General features: G+C 41.9%; 1 protein-coding gene across 10 annotated transcripts in view; it reads right to left on the bottom strand.

Annotated features, from left to right (window-relative positions):
• LOC5569999 (protein polybromo-1) overlaps positions 1 to 16,743 on the bottom strand; it is a 51,347-nt gene extending 34,604 nt beyond the window's left edge. For 9 of the 10 annotated variants that reach the window (XM_021853623.1, XM_021853624.1, XM_021853627.1 and 6 more), the window contains exons 1-3: positions 16,315 to 16,743; positions 15,194 to 16,109; positions 14,719 to 14,945 (exon numbers count right to left, since the gene is read on the bottom strand). In XM_021853623.1, the coding sequence (XP_021709315.1) occupies positions 14,719 to 14,945; positions 15,194 to 16,109; positions 16,315 to 16,431 (1,260 nt within the window). In that variant the 5' untranslated portion in view covers positions 16,432 to 16,743. The remainder of the gene's footprint in view (positions 1 to 14,718; positions 14,946 to 15,193; positions 16,110 to 16,314) is intronic. The other variant, XM_021853626.1, reaches the window with a different exon arrangement.
• Between the last annotated feature and the right edge of the window lie 1,931 nt (positions 16,744 to 18,674).

The following is an 18,674-nucleotide window of genomic DNA, read 5'->3' as shown; positions in this document are numbered from 1 at the left end:
TTATTGCATCACCCATCACAATATGTGGATAATGAGTCGTGCCACGGTTCCTTGTTATTAGCATTACTTTGGTCTTTGCAGCATTTATAGGAAGCAAATTCCTAGTTAACCATGAAAATATCCTAGATAAATCTTCGTTTAGTAATAGCGACATCTCTGAAACGGAAAGATCAGTAGCATACAAATATATTTGGACATCATCCGCAAACATGTGAATTTTGCAATGTTTCAGGACACTTGGCAAATCGTTGATGAACATAGTAAAAAATAAAGGGCCCAAAATTGAGCCTTGAGGCACACCTGATATAATATCAATGTTATCTGAAAGTTCACCATTGACGTGTACAACTTGAGATCGACCAGTTAAATAAGCTTGAACTAAACGAACAGCAGATCTAGAAAACATAAACTGTGATGAAAGCTTATGGATCAATTTCGCATGTGACACCCTATCAAAGGCCTTTGAAAAGTCAATCAAAAGTAAAAATGCTAAACCTTTCTTATCGATTACGCAGTGTATGTCATCATGCACTTTTAAGAAAGCTGTAGTTGTACTGTGACCAGCCCTGAAACCCGATTGATATGTAGATAGAAGGTTAAAATCTGAGATGTGTTGTTGAATCTGTAACTTCAGGATTCTTTCAAAAACTTTTGACAACGCGCTCAAAATACTGATAGGTCGTAGATTATCTAGCGTATTAGCTGAAGCCTTTTTTCTTATTGGAATAACTTTCGAAGTTTTCCAAGCACAAGGATATATCGATGAAGTAATTATTAAATTAAAAATTGATGTGATTCGGGACACTATACAAGGAAGGATCAAACGAATGAATTTCAAGGAAATATTATCAAGTCCAACTGCATTCGATTTAATAGATTTGATTGCTAGTACAACATCATGATCATTGACTTGAGAGAACCGGAATCCATTGACATCAGTGGAAGGTAGTGTGACTATACTATTGTCTACTGTGAAATTAGAAGCGAAAAAATGATTGATTTCTGAGCTAGTACTTTCAAAACAGCTATTTTTATAAGATGAACCAATAGTGTTCATTTGCTTCAACTTCCACCATAGATTCTTCGATGAACTAGATGACTCAATCCTATGAGAAACAAGGTTAGATTTGGCCAATCTTATGAGATCTGTGACCTTGTTCCTTAGCTGCTTGTACAGATTGTGATTCGCTGATGTTCTTTCGGACACCCACGAACGATATGCGATGTCTCGTTCTATCATGGCCTTCTGGATTTCATTATTGAACCACGGATTTCGTTTCTGCTTAAAACATCGAAGTGGTACAAACGTATCATGTAAATCATTCAATATCGCATTAAACATGTTCACAGCAACATCAGAATCAGAAATACTGTCAAAAATCGACCAGTTTACGGAATTAACAGCATCGGCCAAGGCTTGAACGTCGATATTCTTATAGTCCCTATAGATACGCTGGTTGACATTCATTTTCCGAGGAATGTTTAGAGCAGAGAATATTATATCATGATTTGAAAATGCCGGAGCAGACACTTGTTGTGTGTTCAAGATAAACTCCGTACTAGATGATAGTATCAGGTCGATTTGAGAGCACCCTCCAGGGTAAAAGTGGGTTGGAATGGAATTGACACAGCTAAAACCAAAAGAATCCACAGAGTTTTTAAAATTTAGAGTTTTCCTACACGATTTGTTCCAATTTGTGTTAAAGTCACTGTTACGCGAGAAATTGCTACTGCAGAATCCAACTTTAACAGGAAGACCGGAAGATAAACCTTTCACATACACACATGTATCTTTCATGAATAAAGTTAAAGTAATTGTTGAACTCGTTAGAATCGGACGCGTTTTATTTTCGATTTCGAGTTTCCTTAAAAATATACAGTCCGCTCGGCTTATCGGAAGGCACATTGGTCCTTCAGGCCGAATAAATAGAAAAGTAGTGGAAAAACGTCGACGCGAGTGTTTTTTCCGCGAAAAATCGTTGATTTCGAGCATTCACCAGATTTGCTGGTCGGGTGCAGCGACGCGCCACGAAAATTGCAAATGGCCGTCGTTCGAGAATAGTGAAGTGATCGTGTCGTGTCATGTCAACACCATCGAAAACGATCGCCGAACAGAAATCCCAGCAAAAGGCGAAACAGGATAACGCCAGAATGGAAGAACAGCTGAAGACTCTCTCTCATCAGAAAGGGGCAGTGAAGGGCAAACTTACACGTGTGAGAAGTGCCATTGAACATAGTGAAGATGACCCGAACCCGAACATTATGAATTTGCATTTCCTTCGGTTGCATCAGAAAACAGTCGAACAGTCGTATCGCGAATACAATGAGTTCCAAAACATGATTCATGCCCTGCCCCTCTCTGAGGAGCGACGAGCCGAACAGGAAGCGAAATACGTCGAATTCGAGACGATGTATGCGAATTTGGCGATCCGGTTGAGTATGCTGATAGAAGCGGCAACTAATCAGATGGAGAAGAAAGAAGTTGTCGTAGCAGCAACATCGTCGTCGATGACACCCGGATCAACTCTTTCCTACCTTCCGCCATTGCAAGCGCCGTTGCCGACCTTCGACGGGTCGTATGAACGATGGTTTTCGTTTAAATCCATGTTTACTACCATCATGAATCGATATACACACGAAGACCCGGCCATTAAACTTTACCATCTGCGTAATTCATTAGTTGGGCCGGTAGCAGGAATCATTGACCAGGACATTGTAAACAACAATGATTACAATGCTGCCTGGCAATTCCTGACTGATAGATTCGAAGACAGGAGGCTTATCATTGACAAGCACATCGAGTGTTTGTTCAATTTGCCGAAGATCACTAAGGACAGTTCGGCAAATCTTCGAAAGTTGCTCGACGTGAGCAGCAAAAACATCGAAGCCTTGAAGAATCTTGACCTCCCGCTGCAAGGCCTCGGCGAGCAAATGGTTATCAACATCATCTCATCGCGGATGGACAAAGCAACAAGAGTCGCGTGGGAGATACGGCAGAAACCGGGAATCCTGCCCAGCTACAAGGATACGATGGAGTTCCTGCAAGAACAGTGTAAAGTGACTGAAAAGATTGAAACGAACATGAAAGTGGAAAGTGTGAAACCGAAAGCGGTGACAAAAGCTCATACGCTGATAAATACAAGTGAACTGAAATATGATACGAAAAGTGAACTAAAGTGTGCTGTATGCAAAAATGCTCATGAACTATGGAAATGCGAAAGCTTTAAGAAGATGAACGTGAGTGAAAAATATAACACGCTGAAGAAAACAGGATGCTGCTTTAACTGCCTGCAAAAAGGCCACCGCACGAACGGATGCACTTCGTCGCATAGTTGCCGGGAGTGTGGCAAGCGTCACCATACATCACTTCATGCCAACGAAGTTTCTAGCTCCAGATCACCCGATTCGATTACCGCTGTCAATCAGAATGCCGTCCACGAAGAAGCAAGAGTCTCTCGCAAGGAATCTGAAGTTAGCACCCAAGTCGATCCTCCTCGATTCGGCACTGGCACAACCCTCAGCGTTAGTGTTGGAAGTCAAACGAAGCAAACATTGCTCTCCACTGCAATCGTGAACGTGCGCGGTTCCAACTCTGCTGTTTACCCCTGCCGGGTGCTGTTGGATTCCGCGTCAACAGAACACTTCGTTACTGAACGTTTCGCTAACTTGGTTTGCATGAAGAAAGAACCCGTAGACTACACGGTCAGTGGTCTCAACGGGACGAACACGAGGATCCGTCGCATGGTACGCATTACAATCGAATCCTGCGTCGAAGATTTCTCCGCTGAGCTACAATTTCTAGTAGCGCCGAAGATTACTGGTGACCTTCCAGAGAGATCATTCAATGCATCAGAGTGGTCTATTCCAGCTGACGTCAAGCTAGCTGACCCGGAGTTCAATCGGCGAGGACGCATCGACATGCTCGTTGGTGCCGAAATATTCTGGAACATCGTGAAAACTGGCCAATTGAAGCTTGGATCGAACCAGCCAGTGCTTACTGACACCAAGTTTGGTTGGGTTGCTGGTGGTGTAGTTTCGTCCGATGCGCCAGTAATTGCTCGATCATTCTGCCAAACCTCTCTTGAAGACTTGAGCGAACTTCTTCGAAGCTTCTACAAACTAGAGGCCTGTGATCAGATCCAGCATCCGAACAAGGTAGTGGATGATATTTGCTTGGAGCATTTTCGTGACACTTACCAGAGAGATCAGCAAGGAAGGTACTTCGTACGCCATCCGTTCAACGACAGGAAAAACGAGCTTGGTGATTCCCGAGAAATGGCGACGAAACGATTCCTGTCATTGGAGCGACGGCTCGATAGGCAACCAGATATCAAACTACAGTATGCCAGCTTTATGCGAGAGTACGAGTCCCTTGGGCATATGAGAGCCATTGCGGTTGACGAGAATGAAGAGCCAGGTTCCGCTTACTACATACCACATCACTGTGTAGTAAAACCTTCCAGTACGTCGACAAAATTGAGGGTCGTTTTCGACGGCTCTGCAACGTCCTCATCAGGAGTGGCAATCAACGATGCGCTGATGTCAGGACCGAACATACAGAACGATTTGTTTTCGATTTTGCTGAACTACCGTGGCTACAGGTACGTGTTCACAGTAGACGTCATCAAAATGTTTCGACAAGTTGGTGTCCTTCCCCCGGACACAGCGTTTCAAAGAATAGTTTGGCGCTACGATCGGAACGAGCCTCTAATGGTGTATGAGCTTTTGACGGTCACCTATGGTCTGGCATCGTCTGCATTCCAAGCTACCATGGCACTCCGCCAGGTTTCCGAAGATCATCAACACGAATACCCTCAAGCGGCAAGGGTAATAAAAAAGAGCACTTATATGGACGACGTTATTGGAGGTGCGCATAGAATCCAGGATGCGTGCGCTCTGCAAAAAGAAGTAAGCGAATTATTGCAGAAAGGTTGCTTTGGAACGCACAAATGGTGTGCCAATCGACCGGAAATATTGCAACATGTCGAGAAGGAGTTCCATGGCACTGATTTTGAACTGGGCGATACAAGCTCGAATATCATCAAGACTTTGGGCGTCGTTTGGAATCCTCGTGAAGATTGGTTTTCGTTCTCTGTTGTTCCTGGCAACCCGGAAGCTACAACGAAAAGGAAAATTCTCAGCGAAGTTGCGAAAATATACGATTTGCTTGGTTTGGTTGGTCCAGTAATAACCGCAGCCAAATTGATTCTACGGGAGGTCAGTGTTCTCCAAGTGGATTGGGATGACCCCGTCCCACAGAGTATCATCCACAAATGGCGGTGCTTTCGTGAAGAATTGACGTGCCTGAACAACCTTCGTGTGCCCAGATGGATTTCGACAGGTGATACAGTATCAGTCCAGTTGCATGGCTTCTCCGACGCCTCAGACGAAGCTTATGGGGCATGTATCTATACTCGTGTCGTACAAAATGATGGCTCTGTTACTATCCGACTAGTCTGCAGCAAATCCAGAATCCTTCCGAAGAAAATGAACAAGTGCAAGCCGATCACTACTCCTCGCGCCGAGTTGTTAGGTGCTGTCCTTCTGTCAAGGTTACTCGAAAAGACGATTGCTGCGATCGATATTGATTTTGAATCAGTGATCCTGTGGACCGACTCGCAGATCGTCTACAGTTGGATTAGGAAACCACCTGGAATGCTGCAACTGTATGTCTCCAACCGTGTGAGCGAAATCCAACGAATTACTGGCGCGTATACTTGGCGATACGTTCCCAGCCACGAGAATCCAGCTGACGTGATTTCACGTGGTGAATTTCCTCGGAAGCTGATAGACAACGAGATGTGGTGGAGCGGTCCACCCATGCTTAAGGCGGCAACGATTGAAGAAGTACAGCTCGAACCGTTAGTGGAAGAAAACTTGCCCGAGATGAGAACTGGTGTTTCGCTGGCAGTTACTTCTTCACTACGCAGATTGATGATGTTTGACAGAGTGAACGATTATGACAAAATGCTTCGATCAATGGCCTACTTCGTTCGGTTTGCCAGGTACCTTGCCAGCAAGAGGCAGACGATTATCAGCGGGCCATTAACTGTTCCGGAATTAAGAACTGCGCTGTTGGTGATAGTGCGGTGCGTGCAGAAGGAGACGTTTCATCATGAGATACGAATTATTGCTGAAGGAGGCCAATCGAAACACCGTTTGTGTGGCTTGAAACCGTTCATCGATTTGCAAGATGGTATCCTGCGCGTGGGCGGTAGAATCAAACGTGCTTTGGTACCCTACGATAGTCGACATCAGATGCTTTTGCCTGCTGGACATCCGTTTTCGATGGCAGTTGTGAGAAGTATGCATCGGTCAAATTTGCACATTGGACAGAAGAGTCTTCTTGCGATGGTTCGTCAAAGGTTTTGGCCGTTGAGAGTGAAGTCAACTATACGCAAGGTTATAGCTAGCTGCATCACCTGTTTTAGAGCGAATCCACTGAAGACATCTCAGCTTATGGGAGACTTACCTTCATACCGAGTCCAACCAGCGCCGACGTTTGCCTTTACCGGTGTGGATTTTGCCGGTCCCTTTATGATTAAATCGTCAACAGCAGGTCGAAGGCCGTTAGTCACGAAGGCCTATGTCAGTCTGTTTGTCTGCATGCTGACTCGTGCAATTCATGTGGAACTTGTATCTGACTTGACAACGAATGCTTTCTTGGCTGCGCTGCGACGGTTCACAAGTCGTCGAGGGCTGCCATGTAAGATGTTTTCCGACAATGCCACAAATTTTGTCGGGGCACAGAATGAGCTTGAAGAGCTAGCGCGTCTTTTCGAAGATCAACAGCAAGCGAAGAAGATAACGGATTTTTGCACGACTCAAGGAATCGAGTGGACCTTCATACCACCTCGGAGCCCCCATTTCGGTGGCATATGGGAGGCCGGGGTTAAACAAGTGAAACACCATCTGACAAGGATTGTTGGTGGTTATAAGCTGTCGTACGAGGAACTCTACACTACGTTGACCCAAATTGAAGCGGTATTAAACTCCCGACCATTGGTACCGTCCTCTGATGATCCCTGTGACTTTACTGCGGTTACACCTGCACACTTCCTGATAGGGCGGGAGATGCAGGCTATCAGTGAGCCATCCTACTTGAATCTGAAGATGAGCACACTTTCGCGATGGCAATTAGTTCAGACCATCTTCCAACACTTCTGGCGAAGATGGACAGCCGAGTACTTACCTGAATTACAGAACAGGTCAAAGTGGACGAAGACCATTAACATCACTGAAGGAGCTTTGGTGCTGATGATCGACCAAGGTGCGCCTCCTTTCCAGTGGCCACTCGGCCGGGTAACCGAATTACATCCGGGGAAGGACGGCGTAACACGTGTCGTCACCGTAAGGACTTCGAAGGGTGAATATAAGCGAGCTATAACGGAGGTATGTCTGTTGCCTCTAGATGGCCAGTAACATTGAAACAGGTTTCAAGGCCGGGAGGATGTTACGCGAGAAATTGCTACTGCAGAATCCAACTTTAACAGGAAGACCGGAAGATAAACCTTTCACATACACACATGTATCTTTCATGAATAAAGTTAAAGTAATTGTTGAACTCGTTAGAATCGGACGCGTTTTATTTTCGATTTCGAGTTTCCTTAAAAATATACAGTCCGCTCGGCTTATCGGAAGGCACAGTCACCTAAAATAACAGTATGGACCGATGCAAGAGTTCACTATTTTGACGTTTGAGCGGTGCCGAATTCACTCGTTGCCATAGTCACGTAAATAACACGGCACCGCTCAAACGTCAAATAATGAACTCGTGCATCGGTCCATTGATATACCGAACAGACAATTCAGAGAGTTTATCAAACAAAACATCTGAGCAATCGGAGTCAGGAGGATTATAGAAAACTCCCAACAAAAATTTATCATTATTGTGTTTAACTTCTATGAATAAGTACTCAGTTAAGCAAGAATAATCAATACCAGGCAATAGTTCAGACTGACTGACAAGTTTGTAGTTTATGTCGTTCTTTAAATATACACAAATGCCACCCCCACGACTGTATGTTCGATCAAGTCTAATCAGATTATATCCATCAACAGCAATAAGGTTATCGTTAATGTCACTTGTAAGCCAGCTCTCAGTTACACAGATAATATCTATTTTACTGTTTTCGAAGCACATTTTAAACTCACTAAATTTGGACATCTGACGCGCGTAAATGCTTTGAACATTAACATGGCAAATATTCAGAAAATTTACATCTAGCACACTATTCATTACAACACGAGGAATACAACTATTTGAAAGAGCATGTCTTTGGTTATCCTGCATCAAAGAAATTCATTGTGAGCGAATTTAAGCAAGATTGATCTACCCCAGTCAACGGCAACATATCAGCAGCAAGACAAATTAGCGAGTTTGCAAAATGAGAGCAATCCATTAATGAACTTGTAAAATGATAGGCAGCTAACTATTTGTGAATGTATGTGAAGAAACAGATCGGAACGAACAACAGCAACATCTTGCAACAACAGCAGCAGCACACCTCAGCAGCATCCGATATCAGCATCAATTTGTGATTGGCGATCCTTCAAGCACCCTAGTGGAAGATGAGGAAGTAAACTTTTAGGAAGGAAGAATACATGGAAAGAACTGAAGGAATGGAGTCATGGGATGCCATGAAGGAGTATTCAGAATCTTTATGGAAGGGTAAATTAAGTAATTTGACTTTCAGGAGGGGAATATCCAAGGAATAAAAAAAAAAGGACTGGAGTCATGGAATTCATGGGGAAGGATAGAGTAACTTCATTGGAAAAGGTTTAAGTCAGCAACTGCTTCAGTGACAGTACAGGAACAGAATCAGCACCCGCAGTAGTCCTTATGTGAACGATTCCATCGTTGGTGTACACGCTGTAGAGTTTTCCGTCGCGTTTCATCTTTAATGCGGCACCTTTGATTAACCGGCCCAGTTTCGTAAGGTTTTCATCCAGATAAATCCTTTCTTTATTCTGGAAGCCCAGGTGATGCAACGAAAGGTCTAGTGTTGAAAGATACCGTCGGAAGAAATCGCGACGCTGGTTCTTGAAAGCGAAACGTATCATGATTGGCGATTTACTACCTGCCTTGATGGTAGTTTTAGATAGGCGTTTGACATGTATCAACGGCAGGTTCTTCTCAGAGAAGCCGAGCTGAGCACAAATTAACCGCAGGTGCCCCCGGAGATCTTCGGCCGGATAGTAGGGTACCCCAAACAGCAGCAAGTCGTTACTTCTCTCGTTGGCAATAACACGATCGTGGATACTGCAAACATCAGCTTTGATCTTGTCGACGCAGTCCGCCAGTTCGTTGATTTTGCATCTACTTTGGTCTTGACAACGTTGCAAAGCCATACTCATGGCAGAGATTTTATCTTGCAGCGATGCATTGCTCGAATCAATTATAGCACTGGTTTTGAATATCATATCCTGGAGCATAGTCTGCATTCCGGCTAGAAGATTCGAAAGAGTTGCAACACTGTGCTTATGAGAATTGATATGTGCATCAGTCCCCATCGCAGCTACGCGTGTTTGTAAACAATCAGTGCACTTTTAATTTAGGCAACATGATTTTTTTTGGCATGTTGCCAAAATCTAACAGGCACTGTATAACCTTCCAGTTTTCGCGAGGTTTCTACACTTATGTTGTACAAAATACAACAGCTCCAATTATAGGATTTTTTTTGGTGTATAAGCTAAGAATAGACCAGCTGACACACCCAAAAAACACTAACCATATTTTATCTGGATAAACTGTTATTCAGCTAGTAATGTTCCTTGTGCATCTTGTCCCGCCTTACCCTACTGTAAAAATGCTCATAATATTGTAGAAAAATGTGCTAAATGTTTGTGGTTTTCAAAGAAATATTGAAGGATCTATGGAGATTTTGCTTGAAAAATTATTCAAAAACTTAATGGAAGAACTGCAGGAGTTATTCGTGGACATTTTTGGAAGAACATAAGCTGAAGCAGTTTAGAATCCGACTTCCAATATTTCACCAAAACTTTAAAGACCCTAGTCTCGAGAAGGAAGCATCCAACAATAATGCACTTTTTATTTTGATTTTGGGCACTAACATAATGCTTGAAATAAAAAAAAATCTTCGGTTTAGTGTCTTTGAAAACGAAAGTAGGAGCACATGTCGGCCATTGTGACGGACACAAGGGGTGGATCACTTATTCAGTGCACATCAGATGTGCATCAATTTGCATCAAATACATTTTTTGGTATTCCCATCAGCTTAGCACTGACCCATACCATCGTATGGACCGATGCACGGGTTCACTCGTTGACGTTTTAGCGGTGCAGTGTTATTTACGTGATCATGGCAACGCGTGAATTCGGCACCGCTCAAACGTCAAATTAGTGAACACGTGCATTGGTCCATAGTGCTATGGACCAATGCACAAGTTTACTAATTTGACATTTCACTATGGGCGGTTTCCATACAGACTGGCGGCCAAAAATATTTTTTCCATCTCATGTTGTATTTATGAGTTTTGTAATACAAATTTGATGTTATATTTTCAAAAACAAGGTTTCGAGACTAACTTTTGAATAGGACCTATATCGAAATAATAAGTTTTGTAACTAGTGATGCATATGAGCAATTTATGCGATTAACGTTGTGCAAACCGTTATAAATGTTAGAACTTTCATAGAAATGATGATATGGATGGTTTAGCGATGTAAATTTATTCTCCGAATTAGTTTTTGGCTGTTTTTAATAGAAAATGGTTAAAAATATTAGAAAAGTTCAAAAAGCCCTAAATCAAAAAAGTGCAAATTTGTGCAGCTAAATTCTTAACGATCCTTTAGTTTACATCTCAAAGCACCCTTGGAAATAAATTTTAGCCTGGGACAACTTGGGACAAAAAAGTATGAGACGTGTAAAGTTTCTATATAAAATCAAATATATTTTTTTCAGTGCACTCTCCGCATTTTTCCGACCTAAAGTACGAATTTTTGTTTTAATTTATTTTTCTTAGATAGCTTTTTGAATAAGCTTTCGGACAGTGTATAAAGATCTGTATAAAATATTACCATTATGCAGTATATTGTATTCAATGTGTACCTTGTGTTTGCACTGAATTCTTAATTTTTCATAAAAACTCTAACTTTGACATCCTGTATCAATTAAAATATAAAAGATTTTTCCATGATATTCTAGGAATAACTTAATAGAGGTGTTTACTATGGAATGATGTACAAGATAAACCTATCAGAACAAGTCATTTTTTCGATTATTGGCCACCTGATCGCCCATAGTGCATTTGAGCGGTGCCGAATTCACGGAATTCACTTGTTGCCATGGTCACGTAAATAACACGGCACCGCTCAAACGTCAAATAGTGAACTGGTACATCGGTCCATAGCAACACGCCATTGTTTGTTGTGATTGTTATGAAATTGTTGTAATTGGTACTCTACAATGATTTTCTTCAACTACCTAATCACAAATTTTATTCGTTTCAGATAATCAAGCTTTTTGGAAACCGGAATATATAATAAGTTTAAAATCCTGACCAATGCTTAACTTCGAAACATCAAGATCAAGCATCAAATTACTTGAGGACTTTTCCGTCAAGAACAGTCTATGCATACATAGTGGAGAAAGGATAAATGGTTGACAGGAATATATTGTCGCACGTTCTGAGGGATAATCAAAAGTACCTAGTAGATTGAAACTTCTTCCTAAGAAATCTAGCTACAGTCTGCTTACCAGCGGAAAATAGAAATCTGCATAGATTCGCAAATTGATGATTAGAACAATAAAATAACGAATTACAGTCTTGTGTCCAAACATCTTATTTTATCTCCTACAATGTCGGTTGGGGATCTTGGAGACAGAACGATGAGCTCTTTAAATTGATATTCTCTCTCTCAAGTATTGCTTCCTATATTGCTTTCCTTGCAGAATGTACATTTCTACGTCGGAGCGTTTAATCACCGCTGTATTTGGATTATATGAAGGAAGACGATAAAGAACTGGTGTCTGAAAGTCGTTGAAATAACAGAAACTCCAAAATCCGTTTCTGGATACCCTGCGACTACACTGTCTAACTTACAGACTGACGGGAGATATGGGTTCTGAATATTCAAGCGGAAGAATGATTAGGATTATATTGATTCCATATTCGATACTCCAATGGGTCCGGGGAGTGGTACAAGTAGCTAGGCCGAGGCTTCTTCAAGGCACTTATTTCTTAGATGACCGAAAGTGAAGTTTTTAGAATTTTCCTCACTGCGGCCAGCAAAAAACAATAGTGGGAGCTGGTCTGAAGCTTCGTTGGAGCGATTACACAGCTGCCAGTTCGCAGTAAGTTATTGAGACTTCTCTTACTACGAGCACCTTCGCACTGGCTACGAGTAGAGTAAGCGGGTGGTATCACCCTCAATCAGTCGCTAGACCAGTCGGGACGGAGGACAAGACCGGTTACAATACGAGGTAACACAGGTAGTGTTTTTTTTTTGGAGAGCAGTAGCTTTTCCTGAGCGCCCCGAAACGCTCAATGACTTTGACAATTTGACAAGGATAGAAAATAAACATTGGAGCAAGCCATGAATTGCCAATTTGCTGAGTGTGCATTTAAATGCATTGAAATTTAACAGATGCATCAGAAGTGATCCACCCCTTGGACGGACATCTTTGGATTCCTAAATGTTTCCCCTTAATGATTAATTACTGGTCGCATTTATGGACCGATGCACGAGTTCACTAATTTGACGTTTGTGCGGTGCCGAATTCACTCGTTGCCATGGTCACGTAAATAACACGGCACCTCTCAAACGTCAGATAGCGAACTTGTGCATCGGTCCATACAGAAGAGTTTTGAATAGCTTCCTGAAAGAATTATAAACTTAAGCAATTCTTGAGATAAACCGTAAATGAATTCACGAAGGAATTCACATAAAATGGCTGGAGAAATAACTAAAAAATCGGGGAAGGAATACCTCGAGGAACTCTGGGAACCCTGGGAAACTTCAACGAATTTCTCAAAAAAAAAAACCATAGGGGATTTTCTTGAAAGAACTCATGTAGATATATATTGCTAAAGTAACTGTAGTAACTTGATAATCGCTTTCCTCAAAGCGTCTTTGCGAGCCAAGATTAGACCAATAACTGAAAGTATGTTTGTTTCTTGGTTTCTGTGGTAGTTATGTATATAGCTGAGTAGGCTATGCTATACAAAAATGAGGATTATCATTCAATCTGTCAAGTGCAAAAGTACCACATTGGCGACGAGCAAGAACCCAAGAACAGCGAATAAACCAGTCGGAAGTTGGATCAGAATAGATCTCAAGGCATCTATAAAGGGTAACTATAATCGTCTGATTTTCCGGAAGATAGAATCTCATCAGATCAGACTCGAGGGGAAAAGAAATGTCTCGCCTCAATTGAGGGAGATGCCTTAGCGGTGGATGAAAATCCACCCGGAGAAGGCAAGAATATCTCGCCTCAAAGGAGGGAGACGCCTTAACGGTGGATGAAAATCCATCCAGAGGAGGCAAGAATGTTTCGCCTCAATGAAGGGAAACGCCTTAACGGAGGATGAAAATCCTACCGGAGAAGGCAAGCATATCTCGCCTCGATGAAGGGAAATGCCTATAGGGCGGATGAAAATCCATCAGGAAAAGGCAAAAATGGACTCAAAGAACGTAGAAGAAAATTTGAAAATTTGACCGCACCATCAAAGAGGTAGAAAAGGATACGGATGTCAAAACCGGATATAAATTCGGGTTTCTATGGTAAATAAATTTCCCATTGAAGAAAAAAAAATGAGAAAAGGTTCAAGTGGAAAATTCATAAAAAAGAAACCTACGTGCTCAATAAAAGTTGCAAATATTGCATAAAAGAGAGCAACCACAGGATTGATCTAAATGATTATACGCTGGAATGACGTTGAAAATCGCTGAAAAAATAATTAAATGTGGTAATCTAGTGTGCTGCCACTAGGTCACCACAGTTTCCATGCAGGCATTTCGCTAAGCCTGCTTATCATACTATGTTGCCTGAATGGATAATTCGTCTCAGGATAATTCAATAACACTTCATTACTTCCTCACAGTAACTACTAGAAAATCGGTGGAAAACAAGAATTGTTGGAAAAATCTCTAAAGAAAATCCAGGAATAGCATTTTGGAAATTTTTGGAGTAATCCCTGTGGAAATTCCTGTTTAGGCAGGTTAGGTATTTCGAATCAGATTCTACCCCATTACCCCGAATCCCATTACCCCGAATGCCATTAACCCGAACGCCATTACCCCGAATTCCAAAACCCCGAATGATCCATCACCCCGAATGACATTACCCCGAATTCCAATATCATGGGGAAATGTCATCAATATCATCATGTGAAGATAATTGTAAATTCGGGGAAAAAGCATTCGGGGTGATGGAATTCGGGGTAATGGTACATTGGGGGTAATGGAATTCGGGGTGGTGGCATTCTGGGAAATGGCATTCGGGGTAATGGGGTAGAATCTTCGAATCAGAATTCACTGCAAGGAGAACTAAAATAGTGGTTGAAAAAGAGATTCCATTACAAATAGAAATTTTTAAGAGACTTGCATTAAAATAGAGACCAAGTCTGACCAAATCCAATTCTGCTGATAGTGTGGAAAATTCGGTGAGTTACATCTTTGAAGTCTATCGATTATCCCTTCCCCATTTTATGGGCATCTGACCACGCCCAAGCAACCCCCGTCAATAAGCTTACCTTGTAGATCTTGCTACTGGGAGGATTCGTCTTCTTGGCGTTGTCCAACATCACGTACAAGTCGGCACTCATGTCGGTCACGTTGGCATACAATCCCTTCTTGAGCTTGTTTCGGATTTGGCCCATCGAAATAGGCTTCTTTACCATGGTGTAGTACTCCGGATGGAATCGCCGGTTGGGCAGCTTCCAAAGGGATTCTCCTAGCGGAGCGCCTACAGCATTGGGATCTATAAGTTTGGTTGTTGTCGTTGCGGAGGGCGGGGTGGAGCAAAACGAACAAACCGTGTATTTAAAATGGGGAAAAGGAAGGAAGGATGGGAAGTGCAAGCGATTTAAATCATTAAAACGTGAAACAGGGAGGAAATGATTCAGGGGTAATAAAGGAAACAAAAGATAAAACGAAAGTTAATAACTCAATCATTAATTTTGACGAAAAAGCAGAACATCTAAATAGGGACAAAAGTCACTACATTACCATTAGTATTTGCGGTGTTGTAAAGTTGGTCGAACAACTGCCAAAGCGGTCCTTCGCCTTCCGTGTCCATGGAGTCGTCCAGCTCGTCATCGGAGCTCTCAACTTCTTCCTTCAGGGCGGCCACCATGGCACTCAAGCTGGTTCCAGTGCGGGCCTTCCTGTTGGCACTTTTCCTCAGTCGCCCGTTTTCGATCTCAATCTTCCTGTTGGTGAAAATTCGCTTCAAATTCTTCGCATCCTTGTAGATCTGCGATCCGGGCTCATTAAAAGTGCAAGCATTCTTGGTCATCTGCAGTAGATCCTTCTCCATATCGTTCAACGTCGAATAGGCATTCGTTTGGATTTTGACCGCAATGCATTTCAAATCGATTGGATGATCAATCACGTCGTAATAGTCCGGATAAAGCTTCTTCGATGGGAGCAACTGGAACATTCGGTGCAATTCTCTGTTCTCATCCGTCGCTGTCATCACGGCATTGAACAGTTCCTCGTACGGATCCAAATCATCTCCGTCCGTGTCGTCATCTTTGTGCATCGACTTCCTTGGCCTGGTAATCTTCCTTGGCTTCGCCTCTCCCGACTCTTGATCCATTCCTTCCATCAGCTTTTGCTTATTTGTGTTGAATACGTCCATCAACTGGCAGGCATCCTGATATTCCGGAGTATCCGGCTTGTAGAATGCCTTTGCATTTTTCACGATAAGTTCGATATCCGTCGTCATGTCGTCTACATCTTCGTACGCCTCAGTTTTCAGTTTTTGCTGAACCTTCAACAGATCAATCGGATTGGCTACCACTTCGTAGTAGGACGGTTCCTGACGTCGCTTGGGAGCTCGGATGAAGGTATCACAAAGCGTTGTTCCATCCTCCTTCTTGAACGTGCGCAGTGAATCGTAAAGATGTTGGCAGATTTCAGCCTAAAATATGGAACAAATAAGAGCGTTCATGAGCAGTGCTGTTAATGTGAAAATATTGGAAAAATTGATATTATGCTTATGGGACTGTTCCACACGAAATATAGCATAAGCAAATATTACCAACCGAGAGTAGGTATTTTGATCAAGGTCACCAGGAACAACACTCTGACACAGAACAGTACAAAAACCTGAAACACTAACTTACCGGATCTAGCTTCTTCTTCTTCCTTGATCCTGGCGCAACGGGAGACTGCTCCGGTAGGCTATCATCATCGCTATCGTCCTCATCCAGAATGGAACTGCTACGCCTTCTCTTGCTCATTTTTCTTGAACACCCCTGCTGCTTTGTTTTGCTAATCTAGTACCTCCTTTGAGGCTCTGCACTTCGTTTTTGCTTCGCTTTTGGCGACGAATTCAGCCCCGAAAAAGAATTTCAATTTACGCACAAAATCCGACAGCTCCCGATCGAATTTCACTTTTATCCTATGTAAATCACTTTACGTCACACTTTTACACTATTTTCCTGTGAAATGGAACACTTTTTACAGGTAAATTTAACACTTTTCGACACCACACGCGAACTAGACCAATCGAACCGAAAACAAGATGTCAGACAAAGCGTCTTTGCTATAGCGGGCGGCGAAACGCGATGAAAACAAAACCGGTGATGACAGATGAGTTTACACGCACAAATAGATTGCTGAAAAAGATGCCGAAAAACTTACCCAAAATTTGTGCACGGTAATAAAAAACTACTCAAGTTTGAGTTGTAATACAATGGGCGGTGAATAATAAGCGTTGAACTTTACTATATATGTAGCATCTACTCAAAAACAAAATCCACAAAGTTTAGGGTAACGGTCGTATTTTGGACCCCCTAAGGAAGTGATTTCAGTTTTTTGTCCCAATTAATCAATTGCACAGCATAACCGAATCAAAGAACATGCCAAAATCACAGACAAACAGACGTCACACACTCACCGATGTCCATCGACCACCTTTTTACCGGCCGATTCAATTATATCAGGCCCATGACAACCATATATCGATACACAGTGTTCTTCGTAGCCAGGATGTCCCGGGCGATAAGTGAATATCGCCCACTGTCAGTTGTAAGAACTGTGAAAATAAAGACCATTGTTTTGTTTAATTGTTTGCTATGGTTTGATTACCAATTTTTGATATTGTTAGATCAGCTGATAATGTGCCAAATAGTTGAAGCACATTCAACATTTCGATGGTTTTGGAAGGAGAGCAAACATTAAAAGACATCCTGCAAGCCTCCAAGCAAGCAATCAGTGATTTGATTGCGATATGGATCATAAACATTAAACAAAACTTCGCATTCTGATTGCACTCTCGATTCAAATTACCCGAAAATGAGTAAACACATGGAGATGTTGACTACGCTAAAAGTCGTCCCGTGCCATGGGCCTGAATTATATGGTAGGTGGCCAATCCACCACCCGCAGCGCTCGCATCGTTTTTGTTCGCGTTTGACGTTTAGACACTACCGCCATCTGTTGGTCCATCGGCCAAACACACCGATTTTAGCATTGGGCGTACATGTCATCGTGACTATGATTTTGATCGGGATTTGTTCTAAGTGTTACGTCTGTTTGTCTGTGCCAAAATGTAGAGAAAAACTTCCTCTACGAGATAAAAATGTCCATACGGTCATGTAGGATTCAAGAAACGTCGAAAATAATTGAATTTTGTAGCACTGTTTTCCATTATTTTGGACACACCAATACATTTTGGACCCTCAAAGTATATATTTTTGACCCCCGGCATTTTTTTATCATTTGGCGACAAAATCCACGATTTTGATTGTATAGTATGCTTGCCCATAGTCTAATCAATCGGTTGACAATGGAAAACCGAAGAAATTAAACGCTTGTAGTTCATAAATTCGAAAAAAGTTTTTGTTTACATTTGAAAAAAATCTGACGGCTTCAATTTCTGTGTGTAACGTGTTGAAACGGTTGCATGGATGAACCGATTAAATTAAATTAATTTCAGATGAAATAAACACATTTTCTATGTACAAACTGCTGATGAAAGTTCGGAATTGTTCTATCTTTCCAAATGGCATGCTAAACGAGTTTGTCTTTCGATTTATACTGGGAAATTTGCAGGAAAATGGCTCAGAGGGTCCAAAATATATGGGGTTCCAAAATATATTGGTTACCCTACTACACTTTTGATATGAATAAAAAAACCTTTCGAACATGTAGTACCTTCTACTTTCGAACATGAGCAGTGACATACAGTTTTAAGGTGAAAGTTCACTGCGTCCGCTAGAAAGTAATTCCTTGTATTTGTGATATGAATAAAATATGTCAGCAGTATATGTAGTAGTGATGTATTAATATATTTGAAATCAAGATCATAGAACGTTGTTCAAATACATAGCAACAACCCTAGCAACAGCCGATTGACAATCGCAAAACAAACAAACCGGTGTAATACATCCGATCCCGTGGAAATATAATGAAATATAATAGTGTTATTGATAAAATCATAACATTTGAATTACTACACAAAATCAAAAAAAATACTAAT

Source organism: Aedes aegypti, chromosome 3 (genome assembly GCF_002204515.2).
Source record: "Aedes aegypti strain LVP_AGWG chromosome 3, AaegL5.0 Primary Assembly, whole genome shotgun sequence".
Lineage (NCBI taxonomy): Eukaryota > Metazoa > Arthropoda > Insecta > Diptera > Culicidae > Aedes > Aedes aegypti.
This window is presented reverse-complemented; position numbering and strand designations above follow the sequence as displayed.